Here is a 22,337-nt window from a genome sequence, read left to right on the forward strand (position 1 = left end):
CTAGAGTTTATACTTGTATCGGTATCACCTTTCCGTATTTGTGCTTAGGAAATACTATTAATGATGATCATGAACTCTAACCTTTCCATTTGTCACTTTAGACTTTCACAATGCACAGAGCTGTGATGTGGATAAGCTGGAGTTCCTGTGTAAGAACAGCAAGTGCATCAGCAACACCCTACTATGTGATCTGTTTGATGACTGTGGAGATGGTTCGGATGAAGAAAACTGTCCTCCTAGTAAGTGTGTCCTTTCTACTGAAGTACTGGTCACTTCCATCATATGCCAGGGTTATGTCCATATAGTCACATATAGCTACATGTCATTCTGCGTATTTACTGTCCATCTGAATTAATAGCACTTCATATGAGTCGTCAGAGCTTTCCACACAGACTGCTAATGCCACACATGAAGCCATTATAAATCCTACCACAACTGAAGGGCATATTCTTTATTTAATAACGAAGGCTGTAATGTTCCGACAATTGAAACCGTATATTAGAATAGAGCTTCCGTGCTGCTGGCACATGTGTTTCAGTATGATGTCACTTGTTCTGATAAACACATCTTTTTATAGTGTCAGTTGTGAAGAACTCTCCATCAATCACATGGAATACATTTAAAGTATATTATTGGAGCCACAATTTGGCAAATGTGTTAGAAATCCGTACCATCGGATTAATGTTCTGTATTGTTTGATCTGACAGATGTTAAAAACTATAGCTGCCATGAAAATAGCACAGTTTGTGGAGAGGAGATGAAGTGCATCCAGACGCCAACCAGTGTGTACTGCACTTGTAAAGAGGGCTTCCAGAAGATTCCAGGCAGCAATGCATGCAGAGGTAAGCGCAATCTGGTAAACCTTTGCTTGTATATCCTGTAATAATAACCAGTATGTAATGACATTGTTTCATTATTTCAGCACAGTGTGCTCCAACCTGATGTGTGACTTCTAAAATTGACAGACAAGTGTGCTTCAGTCATGCCAAACAGCCCCACTCGGCATGCCGAGTACCACAATTCTGATTGTGAGGGAAATGTTTTCCTGCACACAGTTGGCTTCCTAAAAGTTATTCTAAGCTATCCTGTACAATAGGAATAGGGAACCCTCTGCCCTTCAGCTGTTGTTGAACTGCACATCTCACCATGCTAGTCTTACTATTTGGCCATGCTAAAACCATTGCAGGATATGCTGGGATGTGCAGTTCAACAACAGCTGGAGGGCCGAAGGTTCCCCATCCCTGCTATTCAAGGGCACAACAGTCCCGTTCAGCTACAAGTAGTAATAGGTAGTGTTTGCATTTGCTTTCATGTCTGCATTAAGGAATTGGAATCCTTTTTTCTTTCCTACATGGGAAATATAGTAGTTTATGGGGCTATCCAGTTGCACCAGATACCCCCATCGAGAGCAAGAAAACTTTTTATCGGCCAATCTAATTATTATCAGAGTAAAGAGAGGTTGGTGGGTTGTGATATCCCTTGCCTGGGGGGCATGTGCCAGTCATGGAGCCAGAGTAACCCCCTGTGTGGGCACAGGCTTAACCGTTCACCTTTATGAAAGCAGCGGTGGCCATGTCTCTGAGCTGGGGCAATGCCACCTTACCTGTCTTCTGTAATTTCTGGTTACTCCATATTCAGCCGAATCCCACCTCATGTGATTAACCCTTACTCTTACAGATGTCAATGAGTGCCTGGCATTTGGGACCTGCACCCAGATCTGTAATAACACCAAAGGCTCCTACATGTGCACCTGTGCAAAGAACTTCATCAAGTCAAATCACACTTGCAAAGCAGATGGTAAGAGGGGGTGATCTATCCACTCATTATTTCTATTACAATGCATGGTTATTTTGCATATTGCAATGCATGCCTTTCACTGGGTTAATGAGTGACTCTTTCAAAAATTGTGCTCAGCACTCAATAAAGTTTTCCAGTGCAGCATCATGAGTGCACTTCACTGTGGGGTAAATGTATGAAGCAGTGATAAGGGAGGAGAAGTAACAAAATGCCTGGTACTTTATCACCGGCCAATCAGCTCCTGAATGTTAAGTTACAAGCTGGGTTTAAAAAGGGAACGATATAAGCTGATTGGCCGGGGATAAAGTACCAGGTACTGTATCACTTCTCCTCCCTTATAACTGCTTCATATATCTACCCCAGTGTGCACAATGTGTTACAACAGTTTCTTCTTGCTGGTTTATTTCTACAGCATGCTTTTATTCTCTTGTTCTCAGGGGGTAATCAACTCCTGTACATTGCTGATGACAATGAGATCAGAAGTGTCTACCCATTCAATCCCAACTCCGCATATGAACAGACATTCAGGGGGGACCACAATGTGCGTATTGATGCCATGGACGTGTATGTGAAGGGCAACAAGATGTATTGGAGCAACTGGCACACTGGAAAGATTTCTTATCTAGAGCTGCTTGGGCCCTTAACCTCCACCACTTCCAACCGCAACAAGAGGCAGATCGATGAGGGGGTGACTGATCTGGATGTAAGTTGACGTGCTAGTGGTGATTATAATCAGACTTCCATGATGTGGTCTACAACCTTATGCTTAATACCGGTCATTGAATTTAAACTCTACCATGAGTGGAACGTTAATCACTTAGAATCAGCAGAAGTGGCCTCCTGGGGAGTATTTTTTTGTGCCTGACCACGTTTTTGTCTACAGATTCCTGGTCTGAAGATGCCCAGAGGCATTGCGGTTGACTGGGTTGCAGGAAACCTCTACTGGACGGATTCGGGCCGTGATGTCATTGAGGTGGCTCAGATGAAGGGAGAACATCGGAAGACACTGATCTCTGGCATGATTGATGAACCCCATGCCATAGTAGTGGATCCTTTAAGGGGGTAATAAATAATGTACTCAATGTTGGGCCACCTAAAACTATTCATAGAATAAAGAAAAATACAGTAGAATATTTTTAAATAGCTTGTTCTCATCTTTTTATAACCCATGTCTGCGGCACACCTAGAACTGGGCATAAATGATCATAGAACAAAAAAATCAAAATAGTTATGCATTAAAACTTCATTTTCTGTGAGGTATTCCTATTGCTTGGTAATGTATGACCTGGTGAACACTGACGATCTAGGTAGAACTGGTTATAATAGCCATGTGTTGAGGGGTAGCAGCTTTCTAAAGCTTTTTTTGTTCAGTATAAATTATTACCATATACCCTTATTATGTTTTAAAAAATGCTACCTTTTTCATTTAGAACTATGTACTGGTCTGACTGGGGAAACCAACCAAAAATTGAAACTGCAGCTATGGATGGAACAATGAGAGAGACACTGGTAGAGGACAACATCCAGTGGCCTACAGGTAGCTTCTGCATGATACACCTCTGTTATCCGGATAAGAGAAGGGTGATATTAGGGCACAGTATTACTTACTTTCTATTTTTATTGTTTTTATTATGCTGCCACAAAGGTTCTGCAGCACCATACACAGTACATAAACATATGAGCAAAACAAAACAGCAACTTACAACACGACAATGTAGGACAAGTACATGGTATAAGTAAGCATGTGGGTGGCAGAAATGGAGGTTTAGTTGCTGTTGAAAGCTTATATTCTAAAGAGTAGAGCACAAACACATGGGTGTGTCAGATGGAGTAGACCAGTAATCAGTTGGGCGGAGAGGTGGCATTCATATGTGGAGTGAAGAGGGGGGGAGGGAGGTGTAAAGGTAGAAAAGGTCATATATGTAAATTATGAAAGAGTTTTATGACGCTATCAGGATTAGAATTTACTACGGTTGACACTGTACTCATTCGTTCATATTGTAGAATTGACACAACTTGTATAAAGACATTAGAATATTCTGTAGCGTCCTCTTTTTATACATACAAATATGTCTTCCCTCATCCAGTCCACAGTTGTGACTTGTCGCACCTCCATCACAATTTCTTTCACTCGTCCGGGGAACATATGCACCCATGTGATCCTATGGATTTTGGTAGCATGCACTGTATACACGCGCGGCTGTCGGCACACGAGGGGAATATAGATCCTAGGACTTAATGTGCACATGTTTTAATGTAATAAGCAATTGCACCGGTCGCACTCAGTTAGTAGTTCAGTGTAGATGGTGTCCAGCATTTCTGGATTTAATCGTGTTCCTTGTTTGCACATTTCCTGTCACAGGCTTGGCAGTGGATTATTACAATGAGCGCCTTTACTGGGCTGATGCCAAATTATCCATAATCTGCAGTATCCGTCTTAATGGAACAGACCCCGTTGTGGTGATCAGTAACAAGAAAGGTAATGGTCACGTTTTGCATTAATTATGTATTCATTTATTATTTAATATAATGTCACTGGTTTCATAAAAAAATTATTAGGCATCAACTTATGGCACTCGTACTATACATGCAACCTATATTAGTGTTCACTCTAGGAGTGACAGCGGGCAGGGCGCCGGGGGGCGGACCGGGCATGCCGACGTCACAGCTGGGGGCGTGCCCGGGCCGCCGACGTCAAAGGGGCGTGGCTGGGCGCCGACGTCATTAAAGGGGCGTCCCCGGGCCGCCACCGTAATCAAAGGGGGCGGGCCCGGCCGCCGCCACCATCATCAAAGGGGGCGGGCCCGGCCCCTCCAAAGCCTCTGTGCTGCCGAGGAAGCGCCGGGCATCGCCGTCTACGGCGACGCTGGGTTTCCACATGAGGTTGTTTTAGCGGGGCGCTGCGAGAGGTGCAGGGCGCATTTTGCCCTTTAAAAATCGGGCAGGGCGCAGCGCCCCGCTAAAACAGCCTAGTGGGAACACTATATATGTGCACATGGTATCAAGCATATGGTTATACAATAACTACAATATTAGGTGTACATGTGTGATGATACATAAGGTATATATGAAGTGATGGGATTTTTTTGCCAAGGAGTGGTTTGTAAATCCCCTATTAGGCCGCTTGGTTATGGCGGACACTCTGGGCACCCGTAGATAAAATTTTGTCCGGTGTTCTTGTGCTGCATGGTCTTTATGCTCTGGATCTGTGAAGCGGTCGGTGGGCATCTCCTTACAGGAAACCGCCTCTGCGGCAGTTGCACATCTTTTCAGATCCATGCCACGATTTGTGTCTACCTCATACACTCACTCCTCGCTTTTAGAAGAGGGATTTACCTGTAGCTGCCAAAATGGCTCTTCTCAGTGAGTACTAGAATTATGAGAATGCTCCTGCAAGAAGAACTAGTGCTGGCACTGTATTTATATCTGGTTATCATTTTATGTGCATTTCTTTTTTCGATCACAATAATTATTCTCCTATATCGTTACAGGTCTCGCCCATCCATTTAGCATTGACATCTTTGAAGATTACATCTTTGGAGTAACGTACATAAACAATATTGTGTTTAAAGTGCACAAGTTTGGACATGGCCCAGTAACCAACCTCACGTGGGGAATAAATCATGCTACTGACGTAGTTCTGCACCACCAGTACAAGCAACCTGAAGGTAAAAACTGGATTGCTGAAATAAGTGGAAGATTCAGCTTTAAAACAGGGGCTTAGATTTGCAATAAAGGCTTCCTCAAATACTCCGATATTGGGTTTATTGTCCATGGGAAGCAATGGTTTCAGCTTGGACTGGGGGGATAAAACATGTTTGTGAAAAATATATTGTAGTCACAACACAATGTGCCAAATGCACTAAGATTCAAAATTGATAAAATGGAGAGTGATAAACAACCAACCAATCAGCTCCTGCCTGACCTTTTTCAAACACAGTCTGTGACATGGCAGTCAGGAGCTGATTGGCTTGCTGTTTATCACTATTGAAGATTAGTGCATCTTGCCCATTGTGACTAGACTTACCAAGAGACTGTGTCGATTCACTTGTATGTGTGTGACAGCATCTGTATACAGAGCAAAATAAAACTTCAGAGACTCAGTCGCACACACGGATATACAAATAAATCCGCATAGTCTCTGGGTGCATCCTAGCCACAGCTTATTGCAACTAAAATATGTTATGACCATTAACTGAAAGAAAAAGATGCCCAACACTGGCAGAATTTCATTGGACCTGGCACGCCAAGACAGTCGGTTTGGTATGCCATACCTAAACATGCTGCAGATTATATCATACTATAGCAACAGTTTTATCTTATGGAATTGGCCTCTTCCAGCAGGATAATGTCTCCTGCTACTCTATGGATTGTTCAAGAATGGTTTGATGGAAACTTTTGAGGAATTGAATGTGCTGCTATGGTCTCCAATCTTAATCCAATTGTTTTATGTGTTAGAACAAAAAGGCCGATATGTGACGCTCCACCTCCGCATACATCTGCTGGTATAGATGCCACAGGACACTTTCAGAGGTCCTGTAAACGCCAAAGGGGGCACATGTTTCCGCTTTCATTGTTGCCGCAATCACATGAAACCGCCATTCTAGTCGATCTTAGTTGTGAGCACATTTACTCTTGCCTGGCGTCTTTTTGTGCATTTTCCAGAAAATGTGTCTTCGTCACATCACTATATGTGCATCAGATGCACGAGCAGCTCTGGCTGATTAAATGATATGCAGCATGCCTATATTCTGTGTGGCAATGAGTCTGTATCTGTATACAAACTGCCTACGATAGTGTTTTCCTAGAAAACACTGTAAAGTAGCATTTTATATCCAGATATACAGCAATAGTTGGGGCAAGATGTATGATGAGGACACATATGTACTATGAGTTTGGGAAAGTGCCTGCTTTCCTTGTTTCCTTCTCACTGTTTGTGTCCGATCATCCCCTACACTCCAATGAACAGAGTTCTCTTCCCTCTGTGTTCTCCGTATATTTATGGAATTTGAGCGCTAATTCTGTATGGATGTACAATATGGGTGTACTTTTGCTATATGTTGCTGTACTGTGGAACCTTTTGTGTCTATGTATAAAAAAAAAATGTTGTTAATACAATATATACTTTATAAACAATGGTTTGATCTGTGTATGTCCTTAGTAACAAATCCATGTGATCGGAAGAAGTGCGAGTGGCTATGCTTGTTGAGTCCTAGTGGACCAGTTTGCACATGTCCGAATGGAAGAAGATTGGACAATGGTACATGCAAGCTCATCCCATCCCCTACTCAATCACCTGATGGTAAGAGGGGAGACAAGGGAACACAGAGCTATATGACTGGATCTTTGTGTATTTGTATCTCATGAAATGTTCTCTTGCACCTGTATATAGAACCCATTCCCGATGCATGTAATCTGGAGTGTTTGAATGGAGGGCAATGTTTCCTAAATGCCAGAAAACAACCTAAATGCCGCTGTTCAACTAGTTATCATGGAGAAAGGTGTGAAATCGATCAGTGTCGGGACTACTGCAAGAATGGAGGAAACTGTGTCCCATCACACACCGGTAATGAAATGGGAGAACACCATAGGCACACAAAGTAGTACATGCTCTGTAGAGATAATGTTAATGGGGTGGTAAATTTCTCATATACTGTATACACTGTACTTGGGTATGTTGGCCTTCATCCTTTTTATTTTCTTTTTACCTGTCTCCTAGGCATACCAACATGCAGATGTGCCACCGGGTTTACTGGTCCTACGTGTCTTCAGCAAGTGTGTACTCCAGACTACTGTGAAAACAATGCCTCGTGCTCTGTGAGCATGGGAAACCAGCCCAAATGCAGCTGTCTCACTGACTTCACTGGAGACAAGTGTCAATACCGTAAGGAACAATCCTCCATCTTTGTGGTGTCTCCCCTATTTTAGCATACTTGCACCATACTAAATTAAGTTTAAGTGTTTATAGAGAAATTGGTTTGCTACATATGCAAAATTAAAATGTAAACATTTTGTTCTTCGAAAATTCTAATGAGGTGCAAGGGGTTGAAATTGTCCAGGACTCTCCGTCTGGAAAATTAAGATTTAGGTAATTGGTAATGACACCCATATTCTGTGGTAACAGGCTAAATGCATTACCTGAATCTACACAGATGTACTAGTGTATTTGTGCCAGGGTTGGCTGTCTTTGCCACCTTGCCCAGGTAGTACTGCCTACAGTCACAGACTGCTTCATCAGAGCACCAACATGCTGTCTCCATTGTAAATGAATAGTTGCTGCTACTACCAGGCTGAGGGGTAGATTTATTAAATCGGTGAAGTGATAAAGTGTTTGGTTTTTATTACCGAACAATCAGCTCCTACCTTTCATTTTTCAAACCAAGCCTGTAACTTCACAGTTAGAAGCTGATTGGCCGGTGATAAAATCCAGACACTTTATCACTTCGCTGAGCTTAATAAATCTGCCCCTAAGTCCCTGGCACCTGGTGCGTTACGCTTCTCAGTGATGTGTGTAGCTGATTACACCACATCATATCACCTGTTGTTCACGCTGGATACATCCTATAGTTACTTTTGGATCCAGACCACTGTGGGTAGAAAATGGAGCGCAAACTCTGAATGCAGGGCTCCAAACAGCTCAAGGGAATGGTTTAAATGGACAAGACTATCTTCAGGTATAGTATGCCTAGGCATCTTAACAGAACAGGCTAATTTAATATTAGTGATGTTTTCCCTGGAATAGCTCTTATAAGGGCAGTTACCCAGAACACCAACTTGAAGATGGTAAATTAAATCACGTTCCAGGAGCTTCAGGTCGAGCTCCTGCTTCAGGTGTCTGGGAACAATGCATTTCTTACATTCATTTGAATTTAGGAGGCTTCATTGGAAGCCTTTTCCGATTCTGGTTTTAGGTTGCGGTGATAACAATTTACTTACAGCAGCAGACTATCCATAAAATATTACCAGGGTGGCAGAAAGATAACCTCTGCTGCCTTACTGATACTGGACAGAGGCCTCCTTGAGAGATCTACTGTACACATGTGCATGTGTCTGAGATCGCTGTATGTGCTGAATAAACCACAGACTGACATAGAGGCTGCAGTCATTTTAGGGCGAGAACGAGGCGGTGACCGCCCGAGTGTTGAAATTCTAAAACATTTTAACATTCATCCTGAAATGGCGATGAACAGAAAAAGGATTACTTGTATGACCAAGATCTTTTTTGGAAAGGGCAATTGATGGATATGGTGGCAGCGGCACGCTAACTCCGGTACACCAATTTTCGCCAGATGTCGGGCTATTTTCTCTTTACTAAATAGAGATGTAACGCTGACACATACTGTACAAAGCAGAAACCTACAACTCGGCATGAAATGCAATTTCACCAATGTACTATTTGCTTTCCTTATTACTGATGTCTGATGCAGTGTAGTGATTTGACTATGTGTAATGCTGTGTGTGTGAGACCAGGCTGTGGAAGTGCTTTAGAGTTTAACCTAAACATTCTCTACGCTAGGAAAGTGTGTTGACTACTGTGAGAATGGCGGAGTCTGCCAGCTTAGTGCGAACGGGACGAAGACCTGCCGCTGTTCTCTGCCTTTTGAAGGCAGCCGCTGTGAGAAACACTGGTGTACTCGATGCGGATATGGAAAATGCAACATAAACAGTGGGAAGGTGTCCTGCACGTAAGTCTCATTGCCAAACCGACCTCATGGCTGATTGCTTTATTAAACATGTTCAATCTGCTTTTGGATGTTAATTTTCCCATTCCTTCATGTTGACTCATTTAGTGTTTCCGAAACTTCATTAGTTGTATGGCATGTCCCCTAAGCAAACTTATGTATTGATGTGGAAATATTGCACACATTAAGTAGAATGTATTTGTCCATACATGTCTGGCCTGTTATAAAAGCAACTTGGTATAACCCATGCAAAGAAAAAACACACGGTGCAGATGCACACTCCACCTTATTAATTAATAATCAAGGTTCTTGGTATATTAATTGGTCACATCTGGAGTGTGCATCTGCATCTTGTGTCCCAGCATGATAGCACCTCAAGTAAATAGGGTGTGCATTCTAAGACACTCCCCATAAGTTAATATTGTGTGCACCGTACTCCTGATGGTTGGGACTCCTTCAACTAAGAGTAGTCGCAAATTGAAGGCACAATGGAAGTAAGGTCTAAAAATTTACACTATTTGCTAGTCTTCGGGATGGATTTGGGGCGCAGCTCCCCCTATGTTGGTGTGGCTGAGTTGTTTTGGGGTGGAACACCTTAAACCATTTATTTAGCACTATTTATTTTCCATTAATATTAACACACTAGCTTAGTTTTTCACCTGTGTGCTGCCCTTGGGTGACTGGCTTATGCTGGCTATTTTTGGGGGGTCCCGTGCCCCAAATTCAAATTTAGTATTGGGGACCCACCAGAGATACAAGGTCGTCGTGACACCCCCCCCCCCCCTCCCCCCATATTAGAATAACTCATGTCATCCAACAATAACCCAGGTCATCCTGCAATAATGGTAAAAGTCCTTATTCAGTGATGCTTATTCTGTTTGGTTAATGACTAGTTTTTAGCAACATGTCCCATTATTATCTAGGCAGTGTGGTTTGTATTGTAGAATAACCTAATGCAGTGGTTCCCAAATATTTTGGAATCGCAGCGCCCTAGTGTCAGAACTTTTTCCTCCGGTCAGAAGTTTCTTGTGAAATTCAAGCAGAATAAAATATTAAATGTAAGTAAATTGTGTTTATAGATGATCCTTAGGTTCAGTTATGAGATGAGGGACAGGATTTGCTTCTGTTTGTCCACATTTTTTATTATTGGAAGCCGCCAGCACTGTTTTTTCCCTTTTCACTGACCATAAATAATTAACTTGGTTCTTGACCACCAACCCAGGGCACAATTGCAATTTCCTGGAGTCATAATGTTTATTCATTATCATTAGTTGCGGGAACAGTTTGCAGAGAATAAATACCTAAAGTACAGTACAAGTAATAATTAATAATTTGGCCTTTAAAGCTGGTTGGTTAATTGGACGTAAGGCTAACCTCTCATTTCAATTTGGTTTTCTGAAGGTGCACTGATGGGCGCATCGCCAAGTCTTGCATGACATGCAACAACTACTGTATGAACGGAGGGATATGTACTATCAACCCGCAAACAGAGATGCCAGAATGCCAGTAAGAACTACCATGTCATTGCAAAATGAATGGGGGGGGGGGGGCGATTAAGACTGATATTTCATTTTAATATGTATGTATGTATGTGTGTGATGGGTTGGTATAAATCATCTGGGCTGAAAAAGCTTTGTTAAAGCTAGAGATGTTCGGGTTCCGATTTGCTCTTTACTCTTAATTATTTTTGCCAAATTTATCCCAAAGAGGTGGCTGTAGTAAAGTCGTATAGTTTGCTGGGGTTGATGCAGTGCTCAATGCCCCATTGTTGCTGTCGTCTGTATTTTTTGGTTACAATAGTGTCTCAGTTAGTGTGTGTGGATGTGACAAAGTATGTTTTGTTGCAAAAAAGTGTTTAGTCACAGTACTGCTAACTTTAGAACAACATGTATAAATGTATAAAACAGTAGGCTTTTATTAAAATACAGATTTTCTAAATTACATAAATGCAGATTAAGAGTATATATATATATATATATATATATATATATATATATATATATATATATATATATATATATATATATATATATATATAATCAGTATAATCACAAATTTTAAGGTCACGCGGTAATACGGTGAGCCTGGCTGTGATGTGGGCATTAATATAGTTTTAGGTAACAGTCTCTAGTATTGCTCAATATTTCAGCCCCGCATGGTTGCCAGTCAGTCACGGACTTGGTTGCCAGTCAGCGGGGTTGTGATTTCCATGACCGACGCTCAGAGGTCCTACGGGACACTTACCCATATTCCAATGTCCCAGCACCTCTTCAGCTTCTTGTTCCAGGTGCATGCAGCGTCAGTGTCTTTTGCAGTTTGAAAATGCTTGCAGTGCGTGCGTCAGCGGTGTAGATCCGCCTGATAGAAGGACAGATAGAAGGAACCATCAGTACCTTTTACACAGACCATACCAACAATAGGACATTCAACGCCAGCAAACTATACAAATTTATTGCAAGTTTGGATTGATCTTATTGGCTATCCAAAACATGTGAGGGGGATAACCAATAAGATGCTGTTTGAGATCCAAGTAAACCCGGGTAAATCCAACTCCCTAAATCTTGCGTTAAAACAAAAGCAATATACATAGCAGACCTTGCAATAGTTTGAGGAGCAAAGTGTCTTGTTCTGGGTGAAAGGGTCATGTTATAGGGTCTGTAGATAAGTCAGCGCTCACCTTGAGGGGATATGTGGAGTGACTAAGCTGCTGGTCTCTAAAAACAGGTAGGCTACCCTCTGGGGTACAGTAATAGAAGGAAGAGAGACCTGCGCTCTAGATAGGTGTTGGTGATAATAATGAATGCAATATATTTGTAATAAAATATTTATTGGCGACCATGCAAAATCACATACTAAATTATGAGTACTCACAGCTAAATAATGAGTAGAACGTCAAGTTTGACTGCACAACGTTCTAGGGTCTGAAGTAAACGGCCTCATTATTATGTCCAGCATGTCTTAAAGGAGGCCATTGGGGATCGATCATATAGATTCGAAATGCCACACCTCGTTTGCACCAAAAGAAAACCCCTATTAGTGTGACAGGGGCATTTCACTATCCAAATATCCAACTATCTTTACGTGTGCCGACATTCTTTTATCAGTGAGTCCGTGATGTAGCTTCAGTGAGCTTGTGTGTAGAGATCAGACCGCAGAACAAACTGCTGTTCATCCTCGATTTGACTTCTGTCTCTTTTTCTAGGTGCACACCGGAGATGACCGGCCCTAGATGTACAGTGTTCTTAGAAAAATCCGAGTCCACATCTAGTAAGAATAAGTATATGTTTAGTGTCAGTGATTATATTGCATTACTTTCCTGATAGACTAAAGATTGAACAACAAATATGAGGTCCTACATTTGTTCTAGAGCACCGTTTTATGACCTGGCTCTCTCAGCGAGGCATGGGATTATGGCCCACGTAGGGTGTTTGTAGGAGCCATCAGTAGCGCAGGTTCAAGACCATAGCTAGGATGAACGACACATGAAAAAGTTGTCATGAGTTTGTTTTTTGTTTTTCATGATTTTCTAAAAAAAAAATTGGGGGGGGGGGGGATTTGTGTATGCACTTGCACATACTGGGTCCCATTGCAGGTGATGTTTTGGGGTACATGTCGTGTAGTGTGTACCCAGCTTTAGACTATGAGAAGTCTCCAGAAGAAGATGGTTCCAACACATTCCACTTATGTCCACGTGACCCGGAAATTGTGCAGGACTGGTTAGCCCTTTGTCCATATGAGTGGCTTGCGATTGAGTAAGCTCAGTCATTGACTGACAGGACACCCAGGTTATATTGGGGAGACTGCCTTAAGGCCCATACACACTGGGCGATTTTGAGCTGAAAGGTGCTCCGTTTTGCTGTTTGAGCTGCTTTCAGCTCAAAAGTCGCAGTGTGTACAAGCGCTCCCACATCATCGCCGATGGCGAACGCTCATCTGCTGGTATTACCAGTAGATGAGCATCGGGGTGGGCAGTTGTCCATAATGTCCTGCTATGGAAAGTCGTCCACCCCCGGGAAAATTGCTCAGAAGGGCTAAAATCACCCAGTGTGTATGCACCGAGCGATTTTCAGGCCAGCTATTTTTTATCCCCATCAATTTTGTTCATACACACTGGGCAAAATTGCCTAGTGTATATGGACTTTTAGTAGATTCTTAAACTTATCTAATTTAATAATAATTATTTTTCATGTTTTTATTTCTTCTTCTAGTTAATACCCTCTCTCCAATTTATCATGTTTTAGTGGGAGGTCCGGGCCCAAAGTTATTAGTGGGATTGGATGGATTTATCAGAAATTGAAAACTAAATTCAATTCAAGTTGCAAAATATACTCCATAATGGCATTGGTCAACATTTGCACTTTACAATCTGCTTATCGGTTCTGTATTGACACAATATTCCTTTAGGTAACCTGAAATTTTATCTGTAATCTTTCTGCAGAGACGGCCTCCATTGTAATTCCCATATTGTTAATAATCGTGCTTGTTCTCCTTGGAATTGGAATATTCATCTGGTATAGACATCGAATGAGCGGGTAAGAGAAACTAAAGTTCCTATGGCAAACAGTAAATGCTTCATTCCTATTCCTTCTGTGTATATGATAAAAGGAAATGTTCTTTATACTCTTACTATATTCTGGTCTCTCTCATGTTTTTGGCCTTTACAGGGCTAAAGGTTTCCAGCATCAGCGAATGACCAATGGTGCCATTAATGTAGAGATTGGCAATCCAACCTACAAAATGTATGAAGGGGAGCCCGACGACGATGTAGGAGAACTGCTCGATGCAGACTTTACTTTAGATCCAGATAAGGTAATGGTAGAATAAATTCCATATGCTTGCTGGCTTCTATAGCTCAGTAATGTGCAGTTCTAGCTCATGTATAGGAATGATTATTACAGTATATTCAGCATGCGATGTCCAACATTAGAAGAAATTAATCACGTCTCCTGATTTTCACCACTTTCCTTCATATTGTGGCAATACTTGCTTGTAGCATACACTGTTATATGGGGGTTATATGATGTGTGCAGTCACTACCCTGTAGGATTTAAATGACTACATTTATTCTGCATGCAATATAAAACCAGCCCAGCGATTACGATGCGTGGGACCTTGATTCATCATCACGGTGGGGCCTACACCTGTAACGATCCGTGCTTTCTCTAGTCAGATCACTTAGGGCTACAATTGCCCCGTGTGTATGCTGCATTAGACTTGTTGGGAAGTTAATGCTTTCTTTTGACAGATAATTGGGGTGGGGGACATTGCCACATGCAGGTGCGCAGATACACCCTCCTTATTGTAAACAACTATGGTGCGCTTTGCTGGTTTGGGGATTGCATGTGTATAACATTTTACTTTTACTGTGATCATGTCCACATCTGATTCATATATCCCTTAACTGTATTTCTTCTCCTGCGCCATATTTGGTACTATTTGTCTTTATACTGTTGTCTGTAAGTCTATGCTATTTTCTTGCTCCAATGAAGAAATGTTTCTAAAACAAAAAAAACTGTGGCACCGTTTTGCCCCAAGGTATATGGTTGTGGCATCGCCTACAATGGCCAGATACTTTTATACCAGTACTTCCCTCTCAGCATGATTTATATAGTCCCTCAGTTTGCTTTGGGAGTTGTTTTTTTCCCTGATTTGATATTAGTTTACAGCTTTAAAAAACAGATTTGAATAAATGTTTAATGGAATCTATAGTATTCAGTAATGTAGTTTGTGATACAAAATACTGTGTGAAATGTACATCAGTCATCCTGGTTTTTTTTTTATTTATTCCCTACCACAGCCTACAAACTTCACCAACCCAGTGTATGCCACTCTGTATATGGGAGCGCACAACAGCCGGAATTCTCTAGCGAGCACAGACGAGAAACGAGAGCTGCTGTCCCGTGGAGGAGAGGACGACTTCTCAGACCCTTTGGCATAGGGCAGAAATTTTAGTAAAAAGAGAAAAAAAATAGTTTAAAAACTTTTATGGCAAGAACACACACACACACAACCTAACGGTGTATAAAGTGTATAAATGAAGGACTACTTTTATATTGATCTCAGTATTATAAATATATTTTTTTTCTTTGCCATTATTTTCTGGAACCTGTCGGCTCCTTGACCATATGTGCTTGGGACGTGCCTGTAATGAGACTCTGCAATAAACACAAAGTGGCGTGCAGATCTTGTCCGGACGATAAGAGCGTCGGAAGAAGAGGAGGATGGGTATAGGAACACAACCCGTTTTACCAGAAGAGGAATCACCGAAACCAAGAGGGGGATGTTTTCATCTTTTCAAGGGCTGGCCTTTTGAGCAAGACTGTTACACTATTTTATCCACTTCAAAAGTTGCCAGGATGCTACAGCGTAACAGTGCGGAACACGTCAGAAGAGCTCTTTCGATTTACATTTCCACATTTCCTTTACTTTTTGTTTTATATTGCTTCTTGTTTTAGCTACAGCATACAGTAAATAATAATTTTTAAATTGTTTTTATTTTTTTAACAACGTAATGAAGAGAGTGGTGTCATTTTCTTTTCAGGTCAAGCTTTTAGCAAGCCAAGTCAGCAAATTCTACTTTTGACCAGAATAAATGTTTGGCGCTTAGTCACTTTCAGCCCCCGCTACTGCCACAGCAGCTTGCGAATGAACAGGAAGCAGCTCATTGCAGGACCTTAGAATGGAAAGCTTTGCTCCTGATGTTAAAACACGAAAGTCCGCACACAGGTGACTGGGTCCACCTTCCACGGCAAACAAGGAGCTGCTTGTACAAATATTATTGTGCCTGGTTACTGGAAAGCCAAAAGAACAATCCCTTTTTCTAACCAGAGAAAGGAGCACCCCTTCCCCACAACCCCCACTCACCCAATGAATGTGTTGCAACAAATAGCTCTGCTTTGCTACCAGTACCGTTAAGATCATACAGTTCAAGGGCTTTTTATTCTTTTATTTGCTTGGGTTTTGCTGCAGTCTTCTTTAGTACTATGAAGCTAGAAGACAAAAAAATTGTGTTTTATTTTTTATTTTTTTTTATTCCTTGGTTCCAAAAAGATCACTGGGAGATAAAATATGACAAAGCCTCTTCTCATTATGTATTGGAAAGGTGACATGTCTATTTTAAGAGCAGTACTACAAAGTGTTGCCAATATTTGGTTTTCGTTGTCCCAATCCTGATTTGTAAATTGCTATTTTTTTCACAATACCTTTTGTATGTCTCTTCACACTATAATCCCCACTAGTGTGTTGTTTTCGTTAGTTTAACAAAACATGGGGATTTTTATTCCAAACTCACAAGCCTTTCCCATAGTACACTTGGTGAGCAGAGACAGAGGTCCATAAATGGATCTCTAACCATTTTATTTAATATTTTCATTCTTTACTTTGTAGCACTACACCTTTTGAAGTGCACTTGTCACATGCACACATAATGTCGTCCGATAATTTGTACGTTGAAACAATATTTGAACTATCACGGGAAACTGGTGAGATTATTGAGGCACAGGGTGATTAGATTGTCCGCTTTTAAGTATAGGTTCAGTCTCCAGAATGGCTGCCTCCAGAAGAATATTGGTACAAGCATCTGTATGGTTGTGAAGTGCTTGCTCACTGTCCCTTTTTACTGCTTGGTGGCCTTGCAGCCCAATGTTGTACCAACAATGTAGGGTTTAATTTGTGTTTTTTATGTAGTCATGAGTCATCAACGTGTCTCCAGAAGAAATGTCCTTTTTATACTGTTAAGCAGCATTCTTCATAAAAATATTGTTTTGCTAGACATTGGAAGGGCCTGGAAATACACAATGGTCATTTTAGAATGGTGAAAAGTGACTAAAACACAAACATTATGGACTGTCCCTATTGAAGTATGCTCTTCTATGATTATTGACCTCCTATGTATTCATCTCTATAATATAATGATCAAGTAAGTTATTTTGCACACAAGCAGCGCAACATGTCAATAAACAGGAAATCTGCTATGGACATTCAATGTTGAAGTCTAAACTCTTATAGACTACTTTTGACATTATACACTTGGTTTTTAAACTCATGCTCTGTTACCAGATGGAACAAAAATTTGAGTGGTTTGGGGCAACCTCTATCTACTGGAATCCCATCTGTATGAGACATGGGAGAATTGACGCAATAAAAGCAATTATTCCTTTAATAATTAATTTCATTCTACATAGAAGAGGTGAATAAATCATGCAATAACTCAATAATAATGAATAAGAAAGCACACTGAATAGAATGCTTGAAGTGCACAATATAACCATTTACATAGCCAGATTGGGATCACTTTTAAGTTTGTAAAACATTAGAGAATGACAAGAAAAGCTGATGAAAGTAATGTTTGCACATTCTGCCCAGGGTGATCACTAAAACACGGTGGTTTGGAATAATCTCTCCATAGATCATGAGTGAACCAATCACAGGATTATGGGTGATGCCAGACACTTACTTTTTTTTTTTTTTTTTTTTTTATATTGTTGCACTATATAGCCTTACTATGTAATAGTTCTCGTTCTCCCATTGTCCTCACACTTTGTTTCTTCATCCTTGTCGAGTGGAAATGACAGATTAATTTTATCACAACCGTTTAATCTTTCGAGAGCTAAAAGACATTAAAGGAGATATTAAGATATGTCATCGCACCTCTCCCGATCCGACTAAGCCTTGTTAGATGGACTGTTTTTGACATTGTTTTTTATTATTTTTATTCCTTCTCTTGAAATGTAAAACCATAACCAGAAAATCATTCCTCTCTCATTTCCTGTTTGTCCGATGTGCTTAATGGTTTATAATGTCCACATGCAGTATTTTTGTTTGTTTGTTGGTTCTGGAAAGCACTCATTTCAAAAATGTTTTATCGGGCTGAATTGAGGGAGGCAGGGTTACAAAAAGAGTTTTAATAATTTTTGCTGGATTACTTTACAACTTAAATAACACAGAATATTGTTATAAATAAAATGGAAAATTATATGGAGTTGCTTTTGTCTTTTTTTTATAGATTTCAGTACAGTGTGTGCATGTGTGAGAGTTTTTGGTAAATGAGTGCTGAAAAATAAATTAAGAACTTTATTGATTATCTGAAGTCAAGTCTAGCTGATTTTAAACACAACAAAATCTCCAAAATTGCGCTATAGATAAATGGCGGTCGCTGTAGACACTTAGTTCCCTACCAGTTGGAGCTAACAATGCCTTCAAATACCCACAATAGTGTCACAAGAGCCCTAGGTTTGTAATGTCCATAAAATAATTCAATAAAATATAATTAAAAGAAAAATACACTTGTAGCTTCTTATTTTCAGGAATGATTTTATTTTATTTTCAAGAGCTGTGATCAATATCCAACGCCTTTCGTTCTGGCTAGGAACTTCATCAGGGGTTTTTTTGATCTTCAAGGTATTAATGTCTATCATAGGCCAGGAAAAACCACACTCAGGTGAATTAGATCTTCCAAATTTTGGTAGTATTGCAAGGAGAATTTTTTCTATTGGAATGGTTCTACTTCGTAAGGTTGTTTCTAGACCTTAGAATAATTTGAAGGTAGAAGAAGGAGCCTCTATTATATACAGTAGCATCCAATTGAGCTATAAATCTCCTATGAGACAGCACTAAACTGAGTTCAGTGCTGTCTCATAGGAGATTTATAGCTCAAAAAAAAAAACCCTGATGAAGTTCCTAACCGGAACTAAACACATTGGGTATTGATCACAGCTCTTGAAACCTAAAAAAAAAAAAAAAATTCCTGAAAATAAGAAGCTACAAGTGTATTTTTCTATTATTTATATTTTATGGAATTATTTTATGGACATTACATACCTAGGGCGCTTGGTACACTATTGATGGTATTTGAAGGAACTAGCTGTTGAAGAAATTAGTAGGTTTATCAATATTCATAGAAAGCTGCAATAAGAGTGGCACCCGCTATCCTCTTTATTGACCTGTCTTACTTAAAATAGTCTATTGGTATTTCATTCATCAAACAAAAAAATTGGCAGAAGAAGAAAAATACTTTTGCGGGACACTTCAAATTCTAATTGATTGGTTTAAACTAAAATAACGTTTTATTTTTTTACCAATTAAATACAAAAAAATATAATGTCTTTACTTTTAGACCTGTTCTTATAAAAACAAATGTCTATTTATATGTGTATTTCAATATTGGTGTATACACACATAAATGTGGAACACTGGTAGACATTTAATGGGCGTTCCCATGAAACGCTGGGCATTTCCAGGGAGATCCGGCGATGGGGGGGGCAGCTGATGTCAACTGCCCACCTGCTTCCTTCATGGGTTGCTCGCAGATCAGAGACACCATAGAGGTGTCTCTGATCTGCGTGCGCTGGAGAAACCATTTGATGGCTTCTGAGTTGTAACAGTTGGCCTATATATAGAAATCCACATTGACTCACTCCTATAGAATAAGGGACTGTATCAAAGGTACCATATCAGAAAATAAATTGGCTAGGATCCAAGTAATCTCTTCAAAATGTATTTATGATGTCACAATTTAAACACCGGAAACCAATCTGTTACAAAAGCAATATCTGTGCCACTCTTGATGTCTGATGCAGTCCCAGTCTGTTAAGGTAGGTTGCATTTAGCTTGTACATTATTTGTGTTATTAAAGTATTTTTAAATATACAGTACATCAAATATGTAGGATATTAAACAACAATAATAAATGCAAAAATCACTGAGGGGCAGATCTACAGTATGAAGCAGTGATACAACAAGGGGAAAAAATGTAACCTCTTTATTTTATATTTTTTGTACCCGTACTAAGGCGCTGCATATCTAAGTCAACAGAGGGTGATCTAGATTTGCAAACACATTAGAAATCATTTGATGGGCGGCGACCATTGAATGGTTTCGTCCATGCACGTCACAGATGAAATCAGCAGCGGTTGGTTGACTCGCAAAGCTGCAAATTTCACCGCTTTGCAAGTCAACAAGAATGAACTCCTAAAGCCGATATTCAGTTAACACCATAAAATCATCGGGTGTGAAAAAACTGCAGTTTTGTTGGGCGAAAAATAAAAATAAACATTTCTCCCAAAAACACAATTTCAGTGAAACCTGGACGGTTATGCTTGAAAAAGCTCCAAACAGGGCTGTTTTGGGGAATTTGGCTTATCCTGCCAGAGGCAGGTGCAACAAAATGTCCCTATAAGTCACAGCTTGCGCTGATTTATCTGGGCTAATAGAATAGCCCCATGGCAAGACAATTACACCGATAATTGATCAGGGGTAATTGAATACTGGCTAAACAGTAGTTTGTTGGGCTAAAATATTTACTGTGGGGAAATGTGGGAATCAGTGTGTTTGTGAACACTGCATACTGTAATCATCTCATGTGGTGGACAGAGCATATTTACTAGGTTAAAGTTTGGAAACTGAAATCTCAAAATACATGTTGTGTATGGTTATTTGCAAGCCACTATACCAGGGCTGGGCAACACCGGCCCTCCAGATGTTAATGAACTACACATCCCAGGATGCTTTGCATTAGTTTTGCTATGTGGCCATGCTGAAACTGATGCAAGGCATGCTGGGATGTGTAGTTCATAAACATCTGGAGGGCCGGTGTTGCCCAGCCCTGTACTATACCATGGACAGAGAGTTGCTGTAGCCACACAGTATTTGTCAAAGAAAATAGATAATTGGTCAGGCAGATAGTGGATATACCAACATAGATAGATGAAACCGTTCATGGTTAATATTAATGTGTTGGCGGTACACCCAAGAGTCAATAAACTACGCAGACATTTTGTGTACAAAAAGTTGACTTTGTTTTGGGGAAATCTTATGTAAATAAATTTTTTTTTTAATTTTAATGGATCTTTTAAAATATTATCTCAGTTGTGCTCACAGATAAACAATGTTTATGTGTGTGTGTGTGTGCGCCATTCAAATAAGAGATTTTGTGACAGCCCTAATGTGTATTGTTCAATCCTATGATCCACATTTTTCACAGGGCTGTGTTTAATAATTATGTTGTTGAATAAATATTACATTTTAGACTGGTGAGATCTATCATTTTTAAATGTGTGGTAAAATTTCTTGTAGAATGTACAGGAATGCTTATGTGTCAATTAATAACAACCCATTATGGGTTTTATACTGATCCCTAAGGTAAGGTAATCTAGAAGATTGAGTTTTAAGAAATACAGGGCTAATCAAGTAGATAACCATGGGTTTCCCCTGGGTATCTGCTATTCATCCGTGGTAGTGAACGGTGGGTTGAGTGTGCCCAAGTATAGGTGGAAACCTCTGTTTGGTTTCGAAAGTGATAGTGCAGGTCTGCTGTTGTGGTGACTATGCTAATTCCCCTTTAGGGGTGTGGCATATCCCAACAATGAGTGTGTCACATCCACCATGGCTCTCACCCAAATCCCCTGTGCTGTGCCCAGCCCTAGGCTCTCTAACCGCATGATTAATGCTATGGCGCTCACCTCCGCTTGTGTCCCTGGTCCTGGTGGGGTACATGTGTCTGCACTGTCACCGCAAGGTGACAGTGGTGCTGTGTGCTCCGGTGCCCTGCGGGCATGAGCGGCATGAGACCTGAACCGCCATGTGTGTTTGTGCCTGGTTAGGCCTCTGTCTGAATGCCGGCAATTGCGCAGCTGCGCGCACTCACTGCCGGCTGAAACCTGCCGCCCCTCTGGCAGCCGCCATCTTTTCGGTTGCTTCAGCCTGTCCCGTGCGGCTCCGCCTCCCCTGTCAATAGGCTGACCAATAGCCGCACAGTTCAGCTGTTAAGTACTGACTGGCCGGGCTAGACCGGCAGTCATTACTCCGGTCTGGCTCTGTAGTTCCCACTACAACCTTGTGTCTCCAAGGGAAGTACTCTCC

At 40.8% G+C, this 22,337-nt stretch overlaps 1 protein-coding gene across 2 annotated transcripts in view; it reads left to right on the top strand.

The window, feature by feature from the left end:
- Positions 1-18,455, top strand: part of LRP1 (LDL receptor related protein 1) — a 254,553-nt gene extending 236,098 nt beyond the window's left edge. For both annotated transcript variants that reach the window (XM_083169349.1, XM_083169350.1), the window contains exons 73-89: positions 102-239; positions 708-842; positions 1,678-1,797; positions 2,235-2,500; positions 2,681-2,859; positions 3,228-3,334; positions 4,160-4,276; positions 5,289-5,465; positions 6,959-7,099; positions 7,190-7,363; positions 7,517-7,681; positions 9,314-9,482; positions 10,881-10,985; positions 12,682-12,746; positions 13,918-14,011; positions 14,144-14,288; positions 15,277-18,455. In XM_083169349.1, coding sequence (XP_083025475.1) covers positions 102-239; positions 708-842; positions 1,678-1,797; positions 2,235-2,500; positions 2,681-2,859; positions 3,228-3,334; positions 4,160-4,276; positions 5,289-5,465; positions 6,959-7,099; positions 7,190-7,363; positions 7,517-7,681; positions 9,314-9,482; positions 10,881-10,985; positions 12,682-12,746; positions 13,918-14,011; positions 14,144-14,288; positions 15,277-15,417 — 2,438 coding nt within the window. In that variant the 3' untranslated portion in view covers positions 15,418-18,455. The remainder of the gene's footprint in view (positions 1-101; positions 240-707; positions 843-1,677; positions 1,798-2,234; positions 2,501-2,680; positions 2,860-3,227; positions 3,335-4,159; positions 4,277-5,288; positions 5,466-6,958; positions 7,100-7,189; positions 7,364-7,516; positions 7,682-9,313; positions 9,483-10,880; positions 10,986-12,681; positions 12,747-13,917; positions 14,012-14,143; positions 14,289-15,276) is intronic.
- Positions 18,456-22,337: the final 3,882 nt, after the last annotated feature.

This window comes from Crinia signifera, chromosome 2, assembly GCF_055691185.1.
Source record: "Crinia signifera chromosome 2, ASM5569118v1, whole genome shotgun sequence".
Lineage (NCBI taxonomy): Eukaryota > Metazoa > Chordata > Amphibia > Anura > Myobatrachidae > Crinia > Crinia signifera.